The sequence below is a fragment of the Sarcophilus harrisii genome, chromosome 2 (assembly GCF_902635505.1).
Source record: "Sarcophilus harrisii chromosome 2, mSarHar1.11, whole genome shotgun sequence".
NCBI lineage: Eukaryota > Metazoa > Chordata > Mammalia > Dasyuromorphia > Dasyuridae > Sarcophilus > Sarcophilus harrisii.
Genome location: NC_045427.1, coordinates 23,734,654 through 23,762,503, shown reverse-complemented (window position 1 = coordinate 23,762,503; position 27,850 = coordinate 23,734,654). Strand labels below are relative to the sequence as shown.

Genomic DNA, 27,850 nt, shown 5'->3' with positions numbered 1-27,850 from the left:
GAGGGTGTATTAAAATGAAGAGTGTAGAAGCAGAAAGTCCAATTAGGATAATACTACAAATAGTCTAGATGACAGGCCATAAGGACTTCTTTCTATGTCATAGATATGCATTAGAGAGAAAATGACACATGCAAGAAAGAATACGAATGGCTGATCAACAAAATGAACGCTGATAGAATATGGGATATGGCAAAGAGAGTAAAATGTGGAAAATGATTTAGTCATAAAAGTCAATGACTAAAAAATAGTGGTTCCCTCTCTGGAACAAATGAACCATAGGGATAGGAGTGGTTTTTAGGAGAAAACTGATTTTCATTTTGTAAAAAAAGAAGTAAAGTTTGTTATAAGACATCAATGTAAAGATATCCAGTGTGCAATTGATGACATGAGACTGGAGCTACAGGGGAGAAAGGGCTCTGAATATGTAGATATCAGAGCCATTTGGATAGGGATGACTACTAACCACTAGACAACTGGTGGCTGATAAGATGAGAAACAGAGAGATGCAGACAGAGGCAGAAACACAGAAAGAATCAGAGACACAGAGAGAACTAAAGGAGAATCATAATAATAAATAAATTCATAAATCCTTAAAATTTGCAAAACTTAACAAAATATTTTATCCTCAAAACAATTGTGGAAGATAGCTGCTGTTATTCTTCTAACAGCATTTCATAGTTGAGGAAACTAAGATAAATAGAAGTAAAGTGACATAGCTAAAAGGCATCTGAGATCAAATTTGAACTCAACTCTTCTGCATTCTAGGTCCAACATTATCCACTGTGCTATTAAGCTGCCTGACCAAACACTGAATAGTACCTTTACATGTAGAATGAGATATAGATGATAATCATACAAAGAAGACTTAAAAATTGTGCTCAAATGAGTAAGAATTCTAAGCTTCAAGGACAGGAACTGTCTTTTGCTTCTTTTTTATTTCCTGTGGTCAGCATAGTGCCTGGCATACAGGTGTTTAATAAATGTTTATTGGTTGATTGGTTGAAGCCAGGAAAGAAAGAACAATACAATGAAAATCCAAGGAAGACAATGCTGCAAAGAAATCATTAAAAGACTAAGAAACATCTATTACATTTAACACTTACAACACCAGAATGATCTTGGAAGGAACAGTTTTAAATAAAAATACATTTTCAAATGTGAAAAGGATTAAGAACTGAATGGGAAGTGGGGAAATGTAGACAATGAGGGCAGACTTTTTTTTCCCCTCAGCATTTGACTCTAAAATGGAGAATAGATATAAGTTGGTCATTTCTCATTTGAAACTGAAGGATAAATTAGGATTCTTTATTTTCAACTCATGGCAATTGTTATTTTTGTTATTATTTTCAAAGTGAGTTTAAATTATTTATTTTTCATTTAAAATTTCTATTCATTATTTCTGGAAGGAAAATGCAACATGAAAATATAAAAATATTTTTATTTTTAGAGTAAAACTAAAAGTTAATAATGAAAAGATATTTGAGTCATGACCAATTAAAAAAAAGTAAGATAAAATATGTTTTTGAAGCTTAAATTATTTATAAGTATCACAAAATGGATCTCTCATGCAATGTTTATATGACAGAAAGTATGTTTTGCAAAACAATCGATTGTTGTTGACAAGCAATAGCATTAAGTTCCTGATATAGAAATCATTTTTGTTCTAAGAAGAAATTTGAAAAAACAAAAAAAGCACATTAACTTTATAAAAGTCAGCGTATTATAATGAAAAGAATACTGGGAATCAAGAGACCTGGGTTCAAATACTGTATCAGGCACTTGACATTTGTATGAGACTTGGTAAATTTTTCAACCTCTCTAAGCTTCAGTTTTCTCAGTCAAATGGATATAATAATAAAAATTATGTTACAGGAATTACCATAAGGAAAAAATGAATTAAGATAGATAAATTAGATATTAGATAAATGATAGATACACACACACACACACACACACACACACACAGATATTTTACAGCCGTTAAAGTACCACATTCCAATATTTCATTATTGTTTTAGGTAAAATATTAGGCACTAAAGAGAATTAAGTCTAAAAATAAGTAAAGGAGAGTTGTCTAATGGGCCAATGAATTCACAGAAAACAAACTGATCCACTTTTAAATTAAAAGATATTAAAAAGCTGTGTCCAGAAGGTAGTGTGAGAAATAATGGATATTTGCTTTTCAAGGTCATGAAAATTAAATTGGAGAAGTGGAGCTTAAATTAGAAATCTGAAACCCAGTAGGACATCAGAGAATAATCGAGGGTGGAGTTTATCTTCCCTAAAAAGAATGTAACCTCTTGGGGGGAGGGATTGGCTATGTAATGAGGGGTGGAGATTCATGTCCTGTAACTTCTATAATATACAATTAATGGGGAATCAAGGGAGGGACTTGTTTGGGCTTCAGGATAGGAAATAAAATGCTGCCTTTGCAATTTCAAAGGTTTGTCTACTCACCTAGGCACCCATTCTTGCAAGAATACAAAATAAATCTTTTCTGCATTCATCAGTGACTTTTGAAGTTCTTTGAAAGATATTTTGTTTCTTATGGTAAAAAGATAGGATATGAGAAAATGAATATAAAAACACAATCTGACCTTTTTAATTTTTTCCACAAAGGATAAAAATCAAAATAGAAAAATAGATAGAAATTCATGAAGAAACTTTTGGGCAACAGAAAACTGTTGATGTAAATGTGGTGACTGTTTTGTGAAGTTATATAAGGGAAAAATTCTAATCTTTACTTTGAAAAGTCAGGGATTTGAATATAGAGAGATGATTTGGCGGTTAAACCCACATATATGAGGAGACTATTGCCTTCTGATAAATGGTAATTAATTTCATTTTAATTTTATTTGGTGCTTACTTCATCCACCATTGCATACATACATATACACAAACACAGAGAGATAGGTACACACACACATACACACACACATATATATACATACACACAAATAAATTATATATATATATATATATACACACACACATACATATGATGCGGGAAAGATTCCACTCTTTGATTCCCAACCCCCCCTAGTTAATGTAAATTACCCTTTGACTCACAAATCCTGGTCCCTTTGAATTCCAATAGAAGATCCGGACCTGTCCCAGCCCCACCCAGATCTGAGCCAACTTTGGGGCTACACCCAAAAGCCCCTCGAGCTAAGTCTCCAACTTAAAAGGGCCACGTTGGGAACCCCTCTTTGCAGAGATTCCAAACATGGTAGCCATGTGAGGACCCTCTGTCCACTGGACCCTCTGTCCAGTGCCCTCCTTGTCTCTACCTTCACCTATCTCCTACTTCTAAACTCAGTAATAAATCTCTTTTATCAAGCTAGCTCTCCGGGCCAATAAATGCTTTTATTGGGAATTCCCCGCCGCCACTAGACCTCATTTACCGCCATATCCTTGTGCCAAATCCAAGGGGGTTGCAGGGGAGCTCTGTTGGACTTCCTGTACGCCAAACCTGCCACTAGACCTTAACTAATCCCTAATTTCATTTAGGTACCCCAAATCTAGACCTCAACATTTGGTCTATACCGCAACACATATACAGTTATACATACATTACATGATGTCAAAAGACTTTTAAGTTTCTACATAGTCTACAAATCTTTGTCTTCTCTCATTCCTTCTTTCAGAATCATATATATCAATATTTATTCCTGTGCCAATCTCTTTTTATGTCTGCATCAAAGTCACCAAATATTAAAGTATATATTTAATTTAAAAAACATTATTTTCCTTCATAAGATGTCTTTATCTCTTCAAGCTGTGCAACCAATATTTATGCGTTTTTATAATTTTTATGATAGAAATTGTGCAAATATATTTCATGAGTGTTATAATAGTCACTGTGATTATTTCCCATGAAATAATGTTCTATTGCTTTTGGATAAAATTCCTTTTTAATCTGTTCAAATTTTAGTCATGATCCACCCTTCCGTGTAGATGCATTTGTTTTTATGTTCAGAGAGAATGTCAAGATAGTCATTATTCAGTTCCTTCATCAAAAAACTCATTCTTCATAACAATAACTAAAGGAAAGTTAAAGATTATAAACATCTTCTTGGTACCCTTTCCCATCACCCCATGCTAATTTGTCAGAATATAGATCAAAATTAATTTAAAAAAAATTAGAAGAAAAATGATGAGGAAACACATAGTATCCAATTAAAAATAATTCAATTCTGAACTATTTTTACAATACATTATGAAAGTCAAATAATGAACAGTAAAATTACATCAATACAAATTATAATAATTGTATACAAAATTTAACCAATGTAAATCTATTGTCATAGCAAAGAGCCCAAAAGAGCCTTAAAAGTACCTTAATTAGAAAACATTTGCTTAAGTGAGAAGCACAAAAAGATGGCACTCAAAAGAAAATCTAGTTTAGAATATCAATTCTCTTGTAATTTTATGAAGAACAATTATGGAGAACTGTGAACAATATAGCCTCATGAAACTGTGAAATGCAATGTGGGGAAAAACAGGATTTTAAAAAATAAATCTTGGCAAGATATCCAGCTAAATAAATTCATCCTGATGGTTCTATAGGAGTGAAATAGGAGTAGGACAAAAAAAAAAAAAAAAAAAAAAAAAAGGACGTTAGAAAAGATTTGCAAAGAATTTTACTTCCAAATGCTTTCACTATCAAGGAGTAGTCATCACATTTGGAATCTTTAGATTGGTCTCAGATGTAATTATAAAATACAGAGTAATAAGATTTAAGAGAACAAAGATGAGAAAAGTAGTCCAAACTTTATATATGTAGTATAATATGAAGGTGGTGGCAAATTATTTCATATATTACCTGAAAAAGATGAAGATAATAAAAGTTTTTCAGGGAATATCAGACTTATACTAAAAATAAAAATGACCAAGAAGATATTTATTACTACTAAACTGAAAGACTTTTCTTTCTTTATGAAACTCATCTTCACATTAACTGAGGGCATCATTGATGAGAGTATTAATAAGGAATAGGCATGATGTCATATATTCTACAATGTTTGATGGATAGACTCAACAAGTTACCAATCATAAATTTAAAGCACGGCATAAAACAAGAAGATGTATACTTGCCACAAATCACAAATGTTCTGACCATAATAGAAAAACTACATTACAGAATATTGTAGTAAAAATGAGATTACCTGTGGATGGTAAATAAAATCCACAAGGTAATTTTTGTGGATTACATTCTACATGTTTTATAAAATCCTGGAATATTATTGAACTTTTTGAAAATTATTCATAAGTATTCCAAAGTGTTTGGCCTGACTATCTACACAGGAAAAAAAAACAAATGAAGGAAGAATCTAATTTCTAGATTGTTACATATATTTATACAGATTATCTGGATAGTTTAGTTTGTGTATGTTGTATATGTATGTGTGTGTGTGTGTGTGTGTGTGTGTGTGTGTATGAGAAAGAGAGAGAAAGAAAGAGAGAGAGAGAGTTGAATAATATATTACGCAAAGAATGATGGAGAAGAAAATGGTGGCTGTAAAAAAATCTACAGCTTGTTCCTATAACAAAAGAAGATCAAGAAATAAGAAAATGAATACTGTCATGTTGGAAATATATAAAAGAAAAATTGGTGGGCTTGCTATGGAGGATAAAAGACATCATTGAAATGTGTGAGATGGAGGAAAAGCAAGAAAGAAAATAAAAAAACTAAGTGATATGAAAGAAAGCACATTAAGGCATAAATAATATCATATGACACTGAAAAATTGCCTTATTTAGATATAACCTAGTTGATTAGACACTCCATCTTCCTTTGGCAGAATAGAAAATATTTTATTAACTGAACTGCTTTGGTTTTAGATTTATGGATAAATTAACAACAGGAAGGAGAACATAATATTTTCCCCTAATTAATTTCTTATTATATTACAAGTATAAGAGATAATATTTTTATTCTTTTTTTTTTGTTTTAACCAATAGAAGAGGTTTAGTTATTATTCCAACTCTGAAATACATTTAGGCTTCTCACAATGAGCCAAATTTCCAAGACTAACTTGAAAGAAAAGTTTCTATCCAGTTGAAGAGAGCAGGGACAGAGGTATTTGTATGCATTCTCCAGCACACAGACAAATAGTTGAGTCAACATAGGATAAGCCATTACTTAAAAGAACCTCTTCCAATCCTTTTAAAGCAGATGTTTGCAATATTGTTGCTCTCTTATTTCTTGCATCGTTATCACTTCTTTGGACCCAGATTCCAAAAGAAAACCCTTCTCCTTATCAACATCTCTGAACAGTGGCAGCTTGAGACAGAAGAACATAAAATGTACTAATGAGAGCAACTAAGAAAGCCTAAGTCAGCAATGGTGGAACATTTGAGAATAGTGCTTCCTGGAAGCCCTAAAGAAGTCAGGGTGGAAGACAGGGAGCTAAAAGTCTTATTTCTAGAAACAGATAGAATAGCCTGAAGTGAATGTGCAAATTTATGATTGAGTACTAGTCAATGAAGGTCAAGTATTTAGAGCAGGGTTGGATTTGCTTTTTCTGGCAGGTTCTACAGAGCATAGATTCCTTGATCCTGATCCAAAATATGAAACTTTGAAAAACTGTTTAACTGATAGTTTTGTACTGTGTGATGGTAAAAAAAAAAAAGTCTTTTAATTGGTTGAAGAAGGAGAATGACTCAGAGGTGATAAACTGAAACTGTATACAATAAGAACAGTTGTCAGCTTTAAGGTTCCCAGGTACTTTACATAAATTTTCTCATTTGATCCTTACAACAACCCTGGGAAGTAGGTGTTATTATTGTTCCCATCTTACACATGAAGAAATTGATACAGAGATGTCAAGTGATTTGCTCAGGGTCATATAAGTATTAAATAACCAAGGTAGGATTCAAGTCAGGTCTGCCAAAGGTAGTGCAAGTCCAGAATTCTTTGCATTGTACCACCTAGATGGCATCAACAGGATATGGTGATCTCCCAGTCTTTCTTCCTTCATGATAATAAGTAAAAAATGTTAGAGGGGTGTTGGAATACATGGGAGAGCAGCTGAAATACACTGGAGCCACCTAACAATGGCTGCTGGAGATCCAACCCGGAATGGATCTCCTCTTATGAGAGGATGATACAAGGAGACTGAGAGGCAGTTGCTATTCTCAGACCTCTCTGACTGATAGGCACTTGCATTGTCTGACTTCTGACTTTTTCCCTCTTCCTCCAATTTATCTCATTCCCAGTCCACAATACCTGTGTCAGCAAAAGCTGCCCTGCATCTCCTTCTGATGTTATGATCCACAGCTGTGGAGGCTCTTGGGGAATTGACCTGTCCCTTAATAGATGGGAGAAAGGATATCTGCATAGCTATTATGTGTTATGTGTCTATGAATATTCAATGCCTTTGTTTCTCGTGTATTTATTTTTCCTGCTCTTAGGAAATGAACATTCTGAGATGAGAGTGACCATGAGACAAGTTCCATTTGACTGGAAGTCAGAAATGTGGCCACAAACCAGTCATGGTAGCCAGTGACAGAGGAAGCTCCCACAGATGAATACTGATGGCTACCAAACAATGATGGTCACATCAAGGATTGGGAACCTTCATAACAAAGAGAAGTCCCAGTAGTGATTTTAAAATTTTGATTGCTGAAGTCAGAAGACAAATACATTCACAGTGATCTTCATGAGAACTTTACAAAGAGCAAAAAGAAATTTGGGACAAAGAATCAGAGTTGTAGCACCTTGGACACACATTCTTTCTACAAATGTGCCTCCCTATAATCATATATTAAGTTGAAGTGCATTCTTTCCAGAGATCCTATGGTTGTGAGTAGAAAGAGGGAGCCCCTAGTTTGGGGACACTTTTTGTAAGACTACTTCCTGTAGTTTCTTATTATAACTTTTTGCTAAATATTTATGGTGTTCAAGTGATTGATTGATAAAGGGAAACACATAAGTGAAAGACTTGATACTACAAGACTAGACACCCCCAATGTCTCAGAATGTTTATTTATGTTTTATTAAAAAACTTTTTATTTACAAAACATATGCATGGGTAATTTTTCAATAATGACCCTTGCAAAGTCTTCTGTTCCAAATTATCTCCTCCCCCTACCCCCTTTCCTAGATGGCAGGTAGTCCAATACATGTTAAATATGTTAAAACATATGTTCAACCCAATATATATATTCATATTTATACAGTTATCTTGCTGCACAAGAAAAATTGGATCAAGATGAAAAAAAACTGGGGGAAAAAAACAACAACAGAAAGAGTGAGAATGCTATGTTGTGATTCACACTCTGCTCCCACATGACTGAACAAATGGAATTGGTTTGAATTATCTTATTGTCAAAGAAAGCCAAGTCCATCAGAATTGATTGTCATATAGTATTGTTGTTGCCATGTATAATGATCTCCTAGTTCTGCTCATTTCTTCAGGTAAGTCTCTCCAGGACTTTCTGAAATCCTCCTGTTGGCCTTCTCCCACAGAACAATAATATTCCATAACATTCATATAACATAATTTATTCAGCCTTTCTCCAATTGATTGGCATCTATTCAGTTTCCAGTTTCTTGCCACTACAAAAAGGGTAGCCACAAACATCTTTGCACATGTAGGTCCCTTTCCCTCTAAAAGATCTCTTTGGGATATAAGCCCAGTAGAAATACTGTTGGGTCAAAGGGTATGCACAGTTTGATAACTTTTTGAGCATAGTTCCAAATTGTTCTCCAGAATGATTGGATCCATTCACAATTCCACCAATGTATCAGTGTCCCAGTTTTCCCACATTCCCTCCAACATTCGTCATTATATTTTCCTGTCATCTTAGCCAATCTGACAGGTGTATAGTGGTATCTCAGAGTTGTCTTAATTTGAATTTCTCTGATCAATAGTGATTTGGAGCACATTTTCATATGACTAGAAATAGTTTCAATTTCTTCATCTGAAAATTGTCTATTCAGGTCCTTTGCCATTTATCAATTGGAGAATGACTTGAATTCTTATAAATTAGAGTCATTTCTCTATATATTTTAGAAATGAGGCCTTTATCAGAACCTCTGAATGTAAAAATGTTTTCCCAGTTTATTGTTTCCCTTCTAAATCTTGTCTGTATTAGTTTTGTTTGTACAAAACATTTTAACTTAATACAATCAAAATTATCTATTTTATGATCAGTATTGATTTCTAGTTCTTCTTTGGTTACAAATTCCTTCCTCCTCCACAGATCTGAAAGGTAAACTATGCCATGTTCTCCTAATTTGTTTATAATATCATTCTTTATGTCTAGATCATGAACCCATTTCAACTTATTTTGGTAGATTGTGTTATATGTGGGTCAATGCCTAGTTTCTGCCATACTAGTTTCCAATTTTCCCAGAAATTTTTGTCAAATAGTGAATTCTTATCCCAAAAGCCAGGGTCTTTGGATTTGTCAAATACTAGATTGCTATAGTTATTGACTATTTTGTCCTGTGAACCTAACCTATTCCACTGATCAACTACTTTATTTCTTAGCCAGTACCATATGGTATTGATGACTACTACTTTATAATATAGTTTTAGATCTGGGACAGCTAGGGCCACCTATATTTGCTTTTTTTTTTTCACAAATTTCCTTGAAATTCTGGACCAAAAGATGAATTTTGTTCTTATTTTTTCTAGGTCAGTAAATTAGTTTCTTGGGAGTTTGAATGCTATAGCATTAAATAAATAGATTAGTTTAGGTAGTATTGTCATCTTTATTATATTTGTTTGACCTATCCAAGAGCACTTGATGTTTTTTCCAATTGTTTAGATCTGACCTTATTTGTGTGGAAAGCGTTTTGTATTTTTTCTCGATTAGTTCTTGACTTTCCTAGCAAAAAGATTTCCAAATATTTTATACTATCAACGGTTATTTTAAATGGAATTTTTCTTTGTTTCTTTTTGCTATTGGGTTTTTGTTAGTGATGTATAAAAATGCTGAGGATTTATGTGGATTTATTTTGTATCCTGCAACTTTGCTAAACTTGTTTATTATTTCTAATGGTTTTTTAATTGATTCTCTAGAGCCTCAGAATCTTAGAGGACTTAGTTCCCTCTGGGAACCCAACTGACCCAGACCAGAGGAGGTGCTATCCAGTAATACTTTGGAAAACTAAGTTAGTCTTTAGGGCAACATCAAGGTAGCTAACATTTCTATTTCCTTAGCTCTTTTTTCAATGATATTTTCTTATCTATTACTTCTAAAGGCCTTGGAAAGCCATAGTGAAGTTATAAAAATAAAGATTTTGAATTGAAAGAAATCTGCTTGAATAATGGAACTCAATCCTGGGCATTTGAGTGTCATAAAAGTGACATGAAACAGGAATATAGATAGAGGGTTGGATGTGACCTTAGAGACTATCTGTTCCAACCTCCTCATTTTACAGATGAGAGAATTGAGGGCCTAGGAGTTAAGTGCCTTGATCACAAAAGTCACAAGGATCAGAAGGGGAATTTAAACCTGTATCTTCTGATTCCAAAACATTGCTCTTTCCTCTGTAACAAGATGCCAGATATTGAACAGAAATTAAATATTATTTAATGCCATCTTTTATTTGTTAAATGATTATTCATTTGAACTTATAAATGAGTTGAATTATAGTCATTAAGCAAGTGAATACAGGCTAACATTAAAAAAGAAAAACATGAATCCTTCAAATTTTGGCACACACAATTTTATTCAAAAACCTTAAGGATCATTTCCACTACAGAACAAATTGACTGAATTTATTACCATAATTTCCCCTCTTTATTAAATATTTTAGTAATAAAATTGAGAGAAGCTGGATAAGGAGGAATAATGTGTATAAACTTATAATAGCAAACTTCAATATAGCATATTAAAGTTTACATACTGCTTTAATTATATTTTGTTCAATCTTGATACCAGAACTGTGAGGTAAATACTATATGTATTCTATATTTTACACATGAGCAATGTAATGATGGAAGACTCATCTATATTAGTTCAAAGCTGGCTTCAGATACTTACTGTGTGACACTCACTTAACTCTTTCTGCCTGAGTTTCCCAATATGTAAAATGAGCTGGAGAAGGAGATGGCAAATCATTTCCATATCTTTGCTTAGAAAACGCCAAATAAGGTCACAAAAAGTCAGATATGGTTGAAAAATGACTGAACAATACAATAAAAAACAACAGAAGATGGATTGAAGTAGGAAAAGGTATGAGGTAGACAGATCAAATATGGGACAACTGTATGAATTTAGGAGAAATATAATAAGGGAAGTGACCAAGCAGAAGAGATGTAAAAAAAACATGTGGAAGAAGAAATGACAACAAATATATTTAGATACGTAGTGGGAAAAAGGTATACAGGCTGATTTCTGGGTGAGAAGAGGAAAGACTACATAAAGAAGATAACCTAAACATTGTAAGAAAAGTTGAATTTCTCCTGGAGTGAGATCAGACAGAGGTTCATCCCAGTCTTGGAAAAGATAGCCAGGATAAAAGAAAAGTGGTAGGAAATGTAGCACCATGTAAAATATCTATTGTTTGAATATAACAGAAAATATAAATGCTATTACTTTCAGATTGTATTACTGTTCTAAAATAGCATAGATGCCTATTCTTCTAAGTAGTCATGTTTAACCTATTATATTTGTGATGGTTCCCTTTTTGGTAATTTATTTGTATCATTTATTTCGAGTTTATTAGGTCAAACCTTCATACCTTTTCATATATATGACTATGTGACTTTGAAATATAAGGTACATTAGATCTCTCTAAAATGGGGATGGCTAATAAGTTGGAAAACAGAATCTCAAAATATCTTAACTGACTAGACCACTGGATCACATTTAATGAAATGAAAATGGAAATTAATAAGGATACATTTAAAATCTTATGCTTGTGTTAAAATGTCAACTACACAGGTAAAAGATGGTAATACAGTAGAAACCTCAGTTGGGCTGAATGAAAAAAGAGAACCAGGTATTGTAGTAGATTGAAAGTTTGAGATTAATAAAAAGAGGAAAACATTACCCTCTTCTCTTTGCCACACCCTTCAAAAGAAAATACACACTTAGACAGATGTACCAAAGCCAGGTAATGAGTCATATTCAAATAATATTTGGAGAACTGTATTCAAGGCCACATGTAATAGGTGAAGAACAATGATAAAATAAAAAATGAATATAGCCAGGAAACCAAGAGGGTGAAGGACTTTGAGTTCAGGCCATTAGATGATCAGTTAAAGAAATAGGATGTTCAGTTCAGAAAAGAGAAAATATGATTGGAGGAAAGAGGGAGGGTATCTCTCTTTAAACAACTGAAGGACCATAATGCTGAAGATTTTTTCTGTGTGATTCTAATGGGAAGCAATGAGTAGAATATAAAATTTAAGGTTGATTTAAAGAAAACTATTTTCTATTATTGCACTGATTCAAAAAATAGCATAGGGTGCCTGAGAAAGCAAAAGATTCTCACTGGACCACTTGTTGGACACACTGCCATAAAGATACTTGTGAATGGCTTTCCTACATTAAGACTGTATGACTGATCCAGCTCCCGCATTCTGTAAATGAAGAAACTGAGTTTTAAGAAGTTAAATGACAAGGTAACAGGTAAGATGTGGCACAGCTAGAAACTGAATCTACACTATTGGTCTAGCTAACATCCCTTTTTCTACACGCTCTGCCTACTTCCTCCTAGTCCCCATCTTCCCTTAAATTAGATTTGCTAAATAAGCACAAATCATTGTTGACTTTCCAGTAGAGATTCAAAAGTTTTTCAGTGGATCTTAACCAAGCCACTTAACATCTTTCAATCTCAGGTTACTTGTCTATAAAATAAAAAGATTATAATAGAACCTACCTTACAGGATTGCGAAGAATAACAAAGGAGTTGATACATATTAAACTCTTTGCAAATCTGAATGTGATACATAAATGCTATTTTAAAATTTTTATTATTTCACTAGATGTGTCCTTCTTTCAGCATTATAGATCTAAACATACTGTCTCCCTCTAGAACTTCCACAGTTGATGTAATTTATACAAAAAACCACACCATCAAAATGAGGCCAATTCTCTGGAGATGAGCTACTCTTAGTACGGTCAGTTTGCAAAAAAGAGAAATCTAATCCATTTGTATGCCTGCATTAGAGACCTTCACAACTTTGAGATATCCTTCTAGAGGCCACATGTTGTGGTTCGCATTTCAGAAGAAGGTATGAAGGGCAATGGCTTTCATGGAAGAGCTGTTGAAACATCACTCCTTGAAAATGAGAAGTTATGAACTATAAAAATGAAACTTGTCTTCCCTTAGGATTTTGTATGTGTGTGAATGTTTGTGCATACACACACACAAACAATACACGAGTACACATATACTACATCCACAAAAATCAGTCAGGAAGTACTTTTTCTAATGGAAAAAAAGATTAATCTGATCTTCTAGACTATTAATCAAAATTAAATATGGACAATATTTATTTTTGTTTTGTAATGCAAATAAACTTTTACTTGCCCTGGTAATTTCAAATTTATTCATATCAACTTTTTCTAAATTTGGAAAACTGTAATGTTTTGAGCATGTACTTTGGTCACATACCAAAAGAGAAATGTTTCCTGAAATGTCTCTTCATTTTCTATCTGGAAGATTATTGCTCTTAATCTTTCAAACATTCCAAGACTTATAGTTGGGTGGAGAAGGAGTATGATTCCAATAGTGATTTTTAAAAATATGCCAGGACACAAGGGGGGAAAGAAAGAACTATAGGAGAAGTGAAAGAAACCTCTCAAATTCAAGAGTTCAAATATAAATTTCCAGTCATTTAATTTTCTTCTTACAAAATGTCATTTGCATGAGTTCAAAGAAAGACAAATATCAAAGGAGAACACAAAGTAAAAAACAAGATTGTTATAGGTGGTCTTGTACATTCAGACTAGAAAGTCTACTCTAAAATGATTTATAGTCAACATACCCTAGAGAAGCCAAAAAAGAAAGAAATTGATCAATAAAATAATTATAACAAATCAAATATGTATGAAGGATGGGATTGACTAAACCAATAGAAAAAAAATAAGGAAGTAAGGAAATGGATTTAAGCTTTCATCTCGTGCCACATACAAAGCATAATCTAGATAGATGATAGATTAAAACAATAAATACAACTACAAATTTCAAAAAATAGATATGTAAATATCCTAATTTATAATGTGATTTATAATGATATGCTCCAATTGTGTATATGTGATGGGGGTAAGGGACACTTTTTCTTGCCTATTCAGAGAATATGAAGACAAGGTATTGGTGCCATATTAAATTCAAAGTTTTTACTCTTTACATCAATAAGCAATATAATCAAACTAAAAAGTATAATAAATTAAGGAAATTATATGCAAACATACCAAAGTAAAAACTTACTTCTTGAAATTCACTTAAGCACTTGTTAATTTTTAATAGACGCAATGTCCTGCCCATTATGGATTACAACCAAAAGTACATTATGTTTTCATAGAGCAAATACAAACTATTATTAATAAACAATAAATAGCTAGTTAGACAAATATATAGAGATAAATAGATAGGCAGACAGATAAATAGATAGACAGACAGACAGACAGATAGATGGATAGATAGATAGATGAATAGATAGAAAGATGATAGATATATGAATAAATAGATAAGAGCATCAAGTGCTCCCATTGTTCCAGGCATTTTCTAATTGTTAGGAATACAAGTTTCTTTGGTATCTGACTCTTTGTGACCCAATTAAGTTGGGGCAGGGTTGTTTGATTTGTGCAGATTCTGTGGTGGTTTGCCACTGGGATAATTTTTCACTTCCTTCTCCTGCTCATTTTATAAATGAAGAAAATGAGGTAAACAGGTTAAGTGACTTACTGTCTAGGGTCACACAAACAGTAAATGTCAGAAATTGGACTTAAATTCAGGTCTTTCTAACTCTAGACTTGATGCCCACTCCAACGCACTATATAACTGCCCCTCCATAATCATTGATTATGTCTTAATATCCCAGAAATTTCTAACTCAGATTTTTATTTTTTCCCCTCTGATTTTTTTCCTTTTCATTTATTTATTTTAATAATTATAACTTTTTATTGACAAAATCCATGCCTGGGTAATTTTTTTTTTACAACATTATCCCTTGCACTCACTTCTGTTCCGACTTTTCCCTTCCCCCCTTTTACCCCCTCCCCTAGATGGCAGGAAGTCCTATACATGTTAAATATGTCATAGTATATCCTAGATACAATATATGTGTGCAGAACCGAACAGTTCTCTTCTTGCACAGGAAGAGTTGGATTCAGAAGGTAAAAATAACCTGGGAAGAAAAACAAAAATGCCAACACTTTACATTCATTTCTTTGGGTGTAGCTGTTTCTGTGCAGCATTGATCAATTGAAATTGAATTAGATCTTCTCTTTGTCAAAGAAATCCACTTCTGTCAGAATACATCCTCATACACTATTGTTGTTGAAGTGTATAATGATCTCCTAGTTCTGCTCATTTCACTCAGCATCAGTTCATGTAGGTCTCTCCAAGCCTCTCTGTATTCATCCTGCTGGTCATTTCTTAAAGAACAATAATATTCCATAACATTCATATACCACAATTTACCCAACCATTCTCCAGTTGATGGGCATCCATTCATTTTCCAGTTTCTAGCCACTACAAAGAGGGCTGCCACAAACATTTTGGCACAGACAGGTCCCTTTCACTTCTTTAGTATCTCTTTGGGGTATAAGCCCAGTAGTTAAGGTCATATTTTTAAAGAGAGAGATCAATAGCAAATAATTGAGATGTTGAATACTGGAGGAAAATCACCAGTGATTAATGCAGTGTTTGACATATAGTAGGTGTTTAAAAATGCTTTTTTGTTTAATTGATAGCACTGAAAGGCTAAGTCAGCTAATAATGAAATTAAATCTAAAAATATATCAAATGCCTGTTATGTACATAGGGCAACCAGAGTAAAAGATAGATATTTTCTGGATAATTTGGTTTTAAATCCTTCTAACATGTTCTGAACACCTGGTTGGGGAAATTTCTGAACGTTTCAGTGCTTCTAACAGTTCTTTCAAAATACAAGGTACAAATGATTGTCCGTTTGTGTACATGGGCGTAATTTTTCCAGGAATCTTCCTACGAAGGTCCACAACAGTGCAACAAACTGTATTCAGAACAAGGATAACTAAAACAAAAACAAAAATGATTCTTACTCTCAGAAACTTGATTCTTTTATAAGTTAATAGAGTATGCAGAATATGGTCAAAAGGAACAAAAAATTTGTTTTTAAAGGGCTTAAATAGGGCTCACATTCCTTTCAATATGGGGACTAATTAGGTAATTTTTTATTGCAAATTAAGAAGTAGCACATTAGATAAAGTGTCAGGTCTGGGGTCAAAAGACTGAATTCAAATCCAGCCTCAGACACTTACCAGATGTGTGACCCTTGGCAAGTCATTTAACCCTAGCTACCCCTGTTTCTTTATTGGTAAAAGGAATTGGAAAAGTCAAAGGGCAAACCACTCTAGTATTTTCTGCTAGGAAAACCCCAAATGGGGTCATGAAGAGTCAGAAATGATTCATCAACAAAAATTTTAAATATTTCCCAGACAAAGGAGGAAGTTTTCTTTTTTCTTTCCAACAGGAAATATTTTAAATACTTTAAAAATAAAGCCCCAGGGAAGGGCTAGGCTCTAGACAAACACACACTAAATCTAAGAACACCAGCTGATTGCTCCCTGGCCATATATTCCAAGCAAGTGCATGTTTCTCAAAACAGACAGAAATTTCCAAGAATAATTTCTTTTAATTTACATGGCAGTGACCTCCATATCATAACTTTCCCCTGAGGAATCTCCCAAGGAGCAGCACTGCAAGATAAACACTTTCAGGCCTCATTTTCTATTAAAATAAAATTAACAGCTAAACTTATGTTGGCCATTTAAAATATTTATCAGCATTAAATTGTAATGTGATTTGTCTTATTACAGTAAATGAGTTCTCCTCAAAATCTCTTGCCTCCTTGTTTTCCTTCTATCCCTTGTCACTTCTCTGGAGAAGGCAGCAAGGCTGCTGGGTCTGAATATTTTGGGGAAAATTCTTCTGACTTTTTTGAATTTCAAAAGTCTCTATTTCTTTCCCAGTCCCTAATAATGGAAACTTTGGAATAGCTTTTATTTTCAGTGCCACATCCTGAACTATTTATTAAAATCCTCAATTCCATGTGAAAATCCAAGTGCTTTCTTTTTATTAATTGATCTTCTGAAATCTAATTGCCATTTCAGACTTCCTGCTAAGATCTTATTCCAGTGGACATGGGAGGAATGGCTGAAGCATGATAATAGATGCTTGAATATTTTATAGGAGGGGTAGTTAAGTGATCAGACCAGGAGTCAGGAAAACTCATTTTCCAAAGTTCAAAGCTGGCCTCAGATACTTAATAGCTAAGTGAACCCACATCTACCTGTTTGCTTCAGTTTCAGCATCTGTAAAGTGAGCTGGAGAAGCAAATGGCAAATCATTCCAGTATCTCTACCAAAAAAACCCCAAATGGAGTGACAAAACCTTGGACACAACTGAAAATGACTGACTGCTGTTTTATAGACACCGTATCAAATGTGGAGAAGTTTTTTTTTTCAACTATTCATGGGGTGTAGTTTCTAGGGAAGATTTAGCAGAAATTCTGAGGTCCCCTGACTTTAGTATGTTATTGTTCTAACAATTTGTCTCTCAATGATTCTAAAGTTTTCTGATTTTTAGCCATATAATAATATAATGATATATTTCTTTCTCTAGAATTTAGTGAAGATATAGCAATAATCCTGAGGTCCCCTGATCTTAAAATGCTTTTGTTCTAACAATCTATCAAGGGTTCTAAAGTTTCCTGATCTTAGAACTAGAATAGTTCTACAAATATTGCTGACTGTGAGATAGACAATCTCTTGGTCAGTGATAACCAAGTTCCTGAGACCATAGTAAAAAGAACATCCCTCAAACCTACCTGTAAGCCATAAAATTAGAAAATAAGTAACATGAAACTCTGGCCTCTCTAACTTTGTCCTATAAATTTATCTTTTTGTTCTCTGCTAAATTCTTTTGGAACTGAGCCCAGTTCAATTTCCATTACAATTATAAAAATTTTTGCCCCTTGACTTGGAGATGATTTCAAGGTTGCAAAGTATTCTGAGACACCTCATGACACTGGTTTGCAACCCCAACCTTTTGGGGTCTCCTTTTGAACCTCAGCATTATCACATTCCAAATAGCTAGATAGACACATAGAGATTTATACAAATATATACATCATTTCTTTAAGCTAGTATTGGACTATGAGCTTTTCAAACTTATTTATTTGTCTTTTTTTGTATCTCCAGCACCTGATAGAGTGCTTGGGATATAGCAGGGAGATATTAAATGCTTGTTGACTGATGTCTGTAGAAAGTGATGACAGAATACTGACTGATTCCTTCTACAAGTACCCCCCATTAAAGTCAGTTTTTGCTAGAACTAAGGCACAAAGTTAGGCTCATCAGCTCACCATTTCACTATACAAAGTGAAAATATCTAATGTATTGTACTTTCTTTGGAGGAAAGGGGGTGCTAAAGCATTATATTTATCTTACAGACTCAAAATTACTGAATAGACAAACCCAAGGCTTCTTAAATTTGCACCATTCATGACCCTTTTTTTTTCACTTGAGAAATGTTATGTGACTCCTGAATATACAGCATATAAAATAGGCATACAAATCAAATATTTATTGATAATAAATTATAATTTTGTAACCCCCAACATTGTTACATGGCCATTTAGAATTATAATCCACAGTTTAAGAAAATTTGGGCTAAACCATGAATGGAAAGCATAACAGGAGTATCAATAAATGTGTCTTAGGCTCTTAGACAATGATTTTAGCTTGTATGTCTTAATTCTTTTACTTAGAAAAGTGATAAAAGAAAGATGATAATATTGCTACAATTGATCTAACTAAAAAGAGGTATAAAATATCTGAGTACAACATTCTAAATAGCTCTCATAAGACATAATTTTAAAAGTTTAAGTTAGGTATTCAGTCACTTTGACAGAATCCCAAAATTTGAGAATTGGATTAGACTCCAAAAGTCACCAACTTGAATTTATACCATAAAAGAATCTCACTATAATATATTCAAGTTTTTATCATTGGCTTAATGGACTCCTTTGAGCAGAAACCCATAAGTTCCACTAAGGCAGCCAGTTCTATTTGGTGAATAATCATTATTTGAAAGTAAATTCATCCTTGTAGAACCTCTACCTATGGACCCTACTTCTCTTCACTGGAATGCAAGAAGTTATTCAATCAATAAGCATTTTCTAAGTGCCTAGTGCATCCCGGCATAACAGAGACAAAAGCAAAAGTGATACAGACCTCAGATTCAAAGAGCTTATATTCTTTTGTCTAATGTCAAGCCAAGAGTCTTTTCCCCATGACAACCCTTCTAATACTTGAAGGTAGCTATCACATTCCCTGCCTCTGAATTTTTCTTCTAACAAAATATCTCCAATTTCCTCAACTGATCCTCATATAATATAGAATCTATGTCCTTTGCCATCCTGATTTTGCTCGTTTGGCCCACTCCAGAGGCTATTAAACACGATGCCCTTAATATTTTGTGAACAGGAAAGAATACACTGGCATCATCTTTGTTTTCCTACTAAATCTGCCTTGTTTTGCAGCCAAGATCATATTCATATTTTTGGCTATGATAGCATACAACCAATCATACTGACTACTCTTCTGTCAGCTAACACCCTCTTCCCCCACTAGTTTAATCATGGCTCTGCCATTTTTGTACTTAGGAAATCGACTTAAAAATCCAAGAATAAGATCATATAATTCCTCCTACAAAATTCATGTTTGAATTTCTACTTTTGAATATGACACAATGTCTAGCCTAAAAAAAATCATTTTTGCAATCCTCTCATCTGGTATGTTAACTGTTTCTATAAGTTCTGTGCCATTTGTAAATCTAATAGAAAAAAATTGTAAAAATAAAATAATAACAACTATAAATCACTTCTGCTTTTATCTAAGTCAATGATTGAAATGTTTAATGGCACCCATGCCAAAATGAAACTGACAAACTCTTACAGTATTGTCATTTAACCAATCCCAAATTGTTCTGTAGGCATTATTGTTTAGCCTGCATTTCTTGATTTTTTCCCTTGCAAGCATACTTGAGGAGCTAACATTTAAATAAATGATGCCTACAAAATTTCCATAATCTACCATTTCAAGATTCCTGTTCAAAAAGAAATGTTATTTGGTTTGTCATAACTAGATTTGGATAAAGTTATTCTGACTCTTGGTGATGAGTTTTTCGTTTTCTTTTTATTGACTAAATCTCTCTTTAATAATCTGTTCTATTTTTTCCCTAAAAATTAAAGTAACTGACAGATTCTTTCTGCTTCTTTTTTTGAACAGAAGGCAATCTATGCCCTTCTGCATGAATAAAGTTGCATTAGCAACTAGGTGGCCCAGTGGAGTGTCAGGAACACTCATTCTTGAGTTCAAATCTGACCTCAGGCATTTAATGGCTGAGTAACCTTGGACAAAGTCACTTCATCTAATTTGCTTCAGTTTCTCATCTGTAAAATGAGGTGAGAAAGGAAATGGCTTTGTGAAGAAAAACCCAAATGATGTCACAAAGATTCAGAGACTACTGTGAGGAGTGGATAATAATTGGACTGGACTTGTTCAGTAAGCACTTCTCACATGGATTCATAGAGTCCTCAACTTTGAAATATTACAAATAATGTTTCTAAAAAGAACTTCTACTTTTTCGGTAATAAAGGATTTGTGTAATGATTAGAAATGGTGCTCTGAACTTGAAGGATGAAATATTGAATTCAAATAGTAGCTCAGATATTTAGTATCTTTGTAACTTTGCACGAGTCCCTTCAAGCTCTCAATGCCTCAGTGTCCTCATCCGTAAAATGAGAGAATTGTACTACAGCATTTTTAAGCACTTACTTAAACCAGAAAATTATGCTAAATGTAGGCAAATAAGCAAGTTAAAATATGCAAATAAAACAATCCTTGCCTTCAAGGAGCTTATATACTGATGGGAAAGCACTAGACAGAAAAGGGAGGCTAGGGTTGAGTATGAAGTTGCTATTATTTGTTGTTCCTCCTTCTTTGTCAAAGAGGACCATAGATATCATAATTTAGGGGTAAGGTGCAAAAGGATCTACTGTGACTGATTAGTCCAATATGAGCTCAGAAGGTCTGGCAAAAATAGTCTCTGTAGAGGACTGAAATTCTGAATAGGTGTACATGAATCTGAGAATGCAGAACACTTAAGGCTAATTAACTATTCGATGTAACACAATGGTTATGTTAGCATATATTTAGATGATGGCTCTCCTCACCACTGGCATTGTCTGAATGGGTGGTAGTGAGATAATCATAGGGAGGATTGGAGGGCTGGGGTAGAGAAGTCAGTATGACTTGGGGGCAGGACAAAGAGGAGAGAGACTAGAGACTCCAGACTCCAGAATCTAGGATACATCTTTGGCAAGCCATGTGTCAGCTTGCCTACCTCCTTTACTTCTCCCCATAAAGACCAAAGATTTTGATTTATCTTGACTCTGGCTGACCCAGAGGCCCTTCAGGGAGCTAGCCCATACTTCACAAGTCTCATTTAGTTTGGGATGGAGATATTTCTAGATTTCTGCATCATAGGTTTCCTCAGTGCTACTGCAATTCTTTGATGCAGCCAAGCCATTTTGGATGATTCTGGGATGATTCCTATATCTCCCATTCAATACTAAAATTCTGGAGAGATCTTGAGAGTGTCTTTGTACCACTTCTGACTTCCATGAGAGTGCTTACTTTCTGTGAGTTCTATATGAGGTGGTCCTTTAGGTAAAAATACTTTTAGAATATGGGCTAGGTTCCAAACCCATTGGAGTTGCACTATCTGTAGTATTAGTTGGAATGATGGATAAACTTGCAGGAATGACATAAAGTTAAGAATTTGGGGAAGGAGGATCTCTGACATTCATTTCAATATCAGCATTTTGATTTATGACTTTAATTGATCAAAAGCAATTGTTAAGTTATTTTAGTCATGGCTGATTCTTCCTGACCTGATTTTGAGTTTTGTTGGCAAAGATACTGTCCTTTGCCATTTCCTTCTCCAGATGAGGAACTGATACACACAGGCTTAAGTGACTTGACCTGAGTCGTACAGCAAGTATCAGAGAATGGATATGAATTCAGGCCTTTATGACTTCAGACCTAAGGCTCTAACCACTTTGCAACCTTGCTGCCCTTTCCTGGTATCAAGTCAAGGTTAGCCTTTTTTTTAAAATGTCATATCCAACATAAAAGTTATTCTCTTTGACAAAGAAACAAGAAGCAAAACTTTTGACTGAGTACTTCTGCTTTCTTTCTTTTTTAAATTATAACTTAATATTTAATATCAACACCACCAATTGTTTGGACTGCACAATTTACATTTAAACAAATACATCTCAACAACAACAATGACAAACAGGTTTATTTTCAGGCTTTTATTCAGGACTTATCTTGCCATCATTCTTTTTCTGTTTCTTCTCATTCATTTAACTTTTTACATTCTCATAGTTAGATAGAAAACACATGAATTTTGTCACTTCCAGTTATTTAAGACACCCCGATTAGGATGAAGCTATATTCAAAACAATGGGATTGTCATCTTAAAATATCACACGGGTTTTCCTGAATTAATGGGACATTCTTAAACTTAGGAAAAGTGATATTGAGAATTAAATAAAAGGTATTTCTGTTTTGCCTTCTTTCTAAAAAGTAGAGCTACCTCTTCTCTGATCCTCCTTTGTCCATAGGATAGCTTTAAAAACACTAACAATCACTCTTGGTCATCTACATTACTCACCAACCTCAACACATTTTGATAATTAGCATCCCTGAAGTTACCACATTCCTATTCATCTTCTACTGCCTGCCTTTACCTCCATCTTCACTGTATATCTTTTTAAATTTTATTTCGTCCGATAACTTCCCATCCTGTTCATTGTTTTCCTCACACAACTCGCATTTCCAGGTCCTCCCTAGAAATCTGAGGGCAGACATCAATGTAAATGAATGAAGAGAATCTGGGAACTCAAGTTATGGCAAGGTAAAAACTCCTGTTTGATCTTTCATAAATATGAATGGTTCCTGATATTACAGATCTTGCCTGATGGAGACAAAGAATGAAAAGAAGGCCGTAAGTTTTTCTGTCTCCATTTGTAATTCCAGTTGTAATTGATAGGAGTAGAACTCCTATGATGAGAAGCAAGTGTGAGAGATTGAAAGTATCCTCATATGTTTCCAGGGCTCATATGCTTCAGGAGTAGGAGGTTTATCAAAAGAACTTTTTATAAGTAGGATGTAAATAATGATAAAACACAAGCTGTTATGAAAATCCACAGAACTGTAGTCAACAATAACATACAGTATTGCTGATGTAAATTTTATGCATTGTTTACAAAACTGTTTCTTTTAACAGGTTACACATTCAAACACTTTAATTTTCACTATTTGAGAATTACCAGGACCTTCCACCCCAACCCAGGCATTGGACAATTCCCATGAGAAAAAAATTATATTTCACTAACAAAATATCTTCTAAAATGAGTACTGCAAACTGGAACATTTTGAAGTTTTTTTTTTTTTTTCTGGTGACAGTCATCATGATGAAATATGACAAAGTGTGATGACATTGAAATGAGACAGTTAAATTTCAATAAGATGAACATTGTCAACTGAAGAGAAATTCAATAGATAATGTTCAGCTTATAATCACTATTTTTAAACCATATATTGCATTTAAAAGTGAAGTAGAAAGCTTTTATATAGCCTTTGATTTAAGAATTGCAAATGAGGTTCACCCAGGCCCAGTAGCTCTCCTCAATTATCCTATCAAATTATTTCCACAAATTATGTTTTTATTTGGGTGACTTTCAAAAACAAGAATTTTTAATCCCAGTTGGCTAAGAAGTTGATCAAGCAGACTTGCAAAATACAATCTGAATTCATAATTTTAAAAATGTTCAATGAATGGCTAGATATTAAACAAAAAGGCTAGGGCAGTCAGTTTCTCTTTTTGTAAGATTTCCATGAGAATCATATGAACATAAAAGAAAACTTTCTTACCTGTGTAACAAGAGGTTCCAGTAGTCTCTCCACTGTCAGTGTCCTTATTTCCAAACTTTTGGGGTCCCATTTCAAAATGATAGGTGAAGTGGCCGAAGTCATGCTCCCTACAATCAAAATAAAATATTGTAAAATAAAAATTTTTATTTTCCTTTCAAATAGAAAGGATACATGTCAGACTTTACATGGAATATAACTAAAAACCAAATCAAAACATCATTTACTCCTGGGCACTATCTGGGATAGGATATAAAACTGGTGCTTCTGCTTTGTCCCAATGAAAACAAGTCCAATTTTAACTTAATAAAAGCCAAGTCTCCTGAATAATTAGGATGGTCTAAGTTTGAGCAATATTTGTCTAAGTATGGCTAAATTGATGGGAAATGGCCTTGCTGTCACTGATAGTCTTCAAGAGACTTGATAGCCAGTTATTAGAAATATCATAGAATACATTAACACTTAAAGTTTGCCTGAATAAAATGATTTATGGAATCCCACTCTCCCATCTGAGATCAGAACTTACTCCTTAAATAAAAGCCAGTTAGTAATTTCCATTTGTAGTCAGCCTATTTAGAGAACAAAAAATGTAATTCTCCTTCAGGCAGTAGAAATTACCCTTCCATATGAATAGTAAGGATATTATGTGACTTTAGTGTTTTAGTGCTAAAATTCCAGAAAATATGGTTGGTACTACTAACAAGCATTACTAAATTACATAAAGCAAATGCATCCCTGTGCAAATTTTATAGAATATAGTAAAGCAAATTTGGCACTGTAATATGAAAATTTTCTCCCCCCAAAATAATGGAAGTTTGAGCTGAATTGGCTTAACATGCCCTTGTGGTTCTTATCTGGTAGATACCCAAGTTTAAGGAGGAAATGATAGGCTAGAGATTGTTTGAGATTGGCAAGAAGAATTGTTTTGTGTCATTGTCATATTTGGTTGGGTTGAAGGAACTAGGAATATTGAGCCTGGAAAAAGATGTCATGGGGTTGACATGATGACTGTGTTCAAATATTTGCAAAGCTGTAAAGTGGGAAATGGTTTAGAATTGTTTTATTTGGCAGAATTAGGAGAAAAGAGGCAAACTTAAACTGGAGGGCAAAGATAACTTCCTAACAGAACTGTCTAAAAGGGTAAAGGTCTTCCTCAAAGAAGCCTGATATTCAATGGAAGTCTTTCAGCAGAGGCTGGACCATCATTTGTCAGGTTTGTTATAACTAGGATCCTTCTTAAAGTGAGATATGTCCTAGAGAGTCTTACAAATCTGACTTGGTAATTCTTTCTGAATGATTCAACTGAATTCTTAATTATTATCTTTCCTGTAATATTGGTTATGTGTAAACAATCACTGAGATATAGACAGAGTCAGGGACAGAAAGAGGAGAGACAGACAGAGGAGGAGGGAGAGTGGGGAGAGAGAGAGAGAGGGAGAGAGAGAGAGAGAGAGAGAGAAAGAAAGAGAGGGGGGTTGAAGGAGGGAGTGAGGGAGAGAGACCCTGCCTTCAGGGAAATAAATCCAAATTAGATTATGTTTATGTTCTTAATATAATTCAACGAATTGCTAGAGGACATATATTTTTCCTTTGAAATTTAACCATAGACAAGCAATCATAACCTGTACAAAATCAATCTAAGTTATTTCCTTCCCAAGAATGTAAATCAAGTTCTATGTGATTCTTTCCTTCTCTATGAATCAGTATAGATTTGTATAAATATTTATATAAATCACTGAATTTCTGATAAATCAAGATCTCCAATAATTTCTTTCTAAATTAAGTCTAAGAAGCCTATTATAAGTATGACCAGAAATGGCTTTTTCCTGATCAATAACAGCTAGGTAGTGCAGAAGATAGTGTACCTGCCCCACAGTAAGCAGAGTCTGAATTCAAATCTGGTCTCACTAGCTGTGTCATCTGGGGCAACTCACTTTACCCCATTTGCCTTGGTTTACTCATCTGTCAAACTCAAATCCAGTATCTTTTCCAAGAAAACCCCAAATGAAGTCAGAAAGAGTCATCAATGACTGAAAAACAAGTATTACCAATACCTCTAGAAGTAAACTCAACAATTGATTACCATCAATTCAAAGGCCTTAAGATTTGTGCACTGATATTTTAAAGATCTATGGATGCAAGGTTTTAATTAAATTAAATACCATGATCCAACTGCACAGATTTAGGTTTCAATTCTTACATTAAAATAACAACTGGCATTAGACACCAAATTTCTTCCAAAAAGCTAAAATATTTTACACATCCCTCATTCATATTAAGGGTTGCTACACAACAGCAACAATCTGACACTAAATTTTGTTCCTTCAGCTGCACAGAAGCTAGTTTACTGATGGACAATAAAATAGAGAGCTTGCTACATACAGGATTTGGCACACACAAGATCAAACGTTAGATGATGTCCACAAATAGCAATCAGAAACAGGATGTGTTTTTACTGTGGCCATGGCTAAGAGGTAGAATTAGTGGCTACAATCACAAATCAAAAGACAGCATGAATCTGCGTATAGAGCAAAGGGGAATGGGTCATACACTTATCCATTCAGTTTCTGGTTTGAACAAGAAGAAATCATGAAGATTTTCATCTTTCCTATATGAGAGATGAGAAGCAGTAGTTATTTGGAGAAGGAGAAAATGAGAGGTTGAAATGTTATAAAACTGAGAGAAAATTGCAGAAGAGAAAGAACTTGGACTTAGAAATACAAGTATATGAGATCAGATCCTAGCTCTGCTTGATACCACCTGTGAGACTTTGAACAACTAATATAAGCTTTCCAGACTTCAATTTTCTTCCTCTATCCTGACTATTAATAAATAAATGAATAAATAATGAATGAATTAATGAATAAGCATGAGGAAATTACCTGGACGACATTCTAAGGTCCCTTCTAGCTCCAAATCTATGATCCAAAGATAATTTTTTTTCTGATTATACTATCATTCCTAAAGTGAAAACCTAACCCAGAGATTTTGGCTTTAATTTCATTTTATCCACCACTGGTTTGATTTCCAAAAATCACAGTCAAAAAGGCAGAGTAACTACAAATGCAGCCAATCTTTTGCCCTCCAAATCCAGGATGTGGCATTGAAATGTAACCCGCTAAATTGCCGCTAAGTAGGACCTTATTGCCCAATCAGCTGTTAGGTAGGAGGCAGAGGAAAGAAAGTGTACTCCTCTGACAGCAATTTACCATAGCTGATATAATTACTGCCATCTGCTGTTTCTGGAAGAAGCATTTTTGTCATGCTATTTTGGGCACACTTTATTGCTTCCTAGTGTATATATTAGACCATGCATTAGAAACATTTGCTACTGCCATGCTGAACCATGTGAAATTGTGATGGAGTTGACTATATGCATATCAGAATAGAGATAACAACTATAGCTTCTCTGCACTCACTACATCCATTTCCTGGAGATCTTGTCACTCTTTCTCTGGTATGGGTAGTTCTGCGGAGCAGTAAACAATCAAGATTATCCATATGAAGCCCAGAGTACTGCCAATGAAGAAATGGCAGTAATAATAACTAATAATTTGTGGCTAATTATTAAATATTACTAATGATTACTTGTAGTTACTAATAAGTATTAATATTACTAATAAGAGATGATAGAGATGTATGTTATGGCCTCACATTTGGTCTGGTGTGT

General features: G+C 34.0%; 1 protein-coding gene across 2 annotated transcripts in view; it reads right to left on the bottom strand.

The window, feature by feature from the left end:
• Positions 1-27,850, bottom strand: part of CTNNA2 (catenin alpha 2) — a 1,447,481-nt gene that overhangs the window by 1,254,741 nt on the left and 164,890 nt on the right. For both annotated transcript variants that reach the window (XM_031957116.1, XM_031957117.1), the window contains exon 2: positions 24,184-24,290. In XM_031957116.1, the coding sequence (XP_031812976.1) occupies positions 24,184-24,285 (102 nt within the window). In that variant the 5' untranslated portion in view covers positions 24,286-24,290. The remainder of the gene's footprint in view (positions 1-24,183; positions 24,291-27,850) is intronic.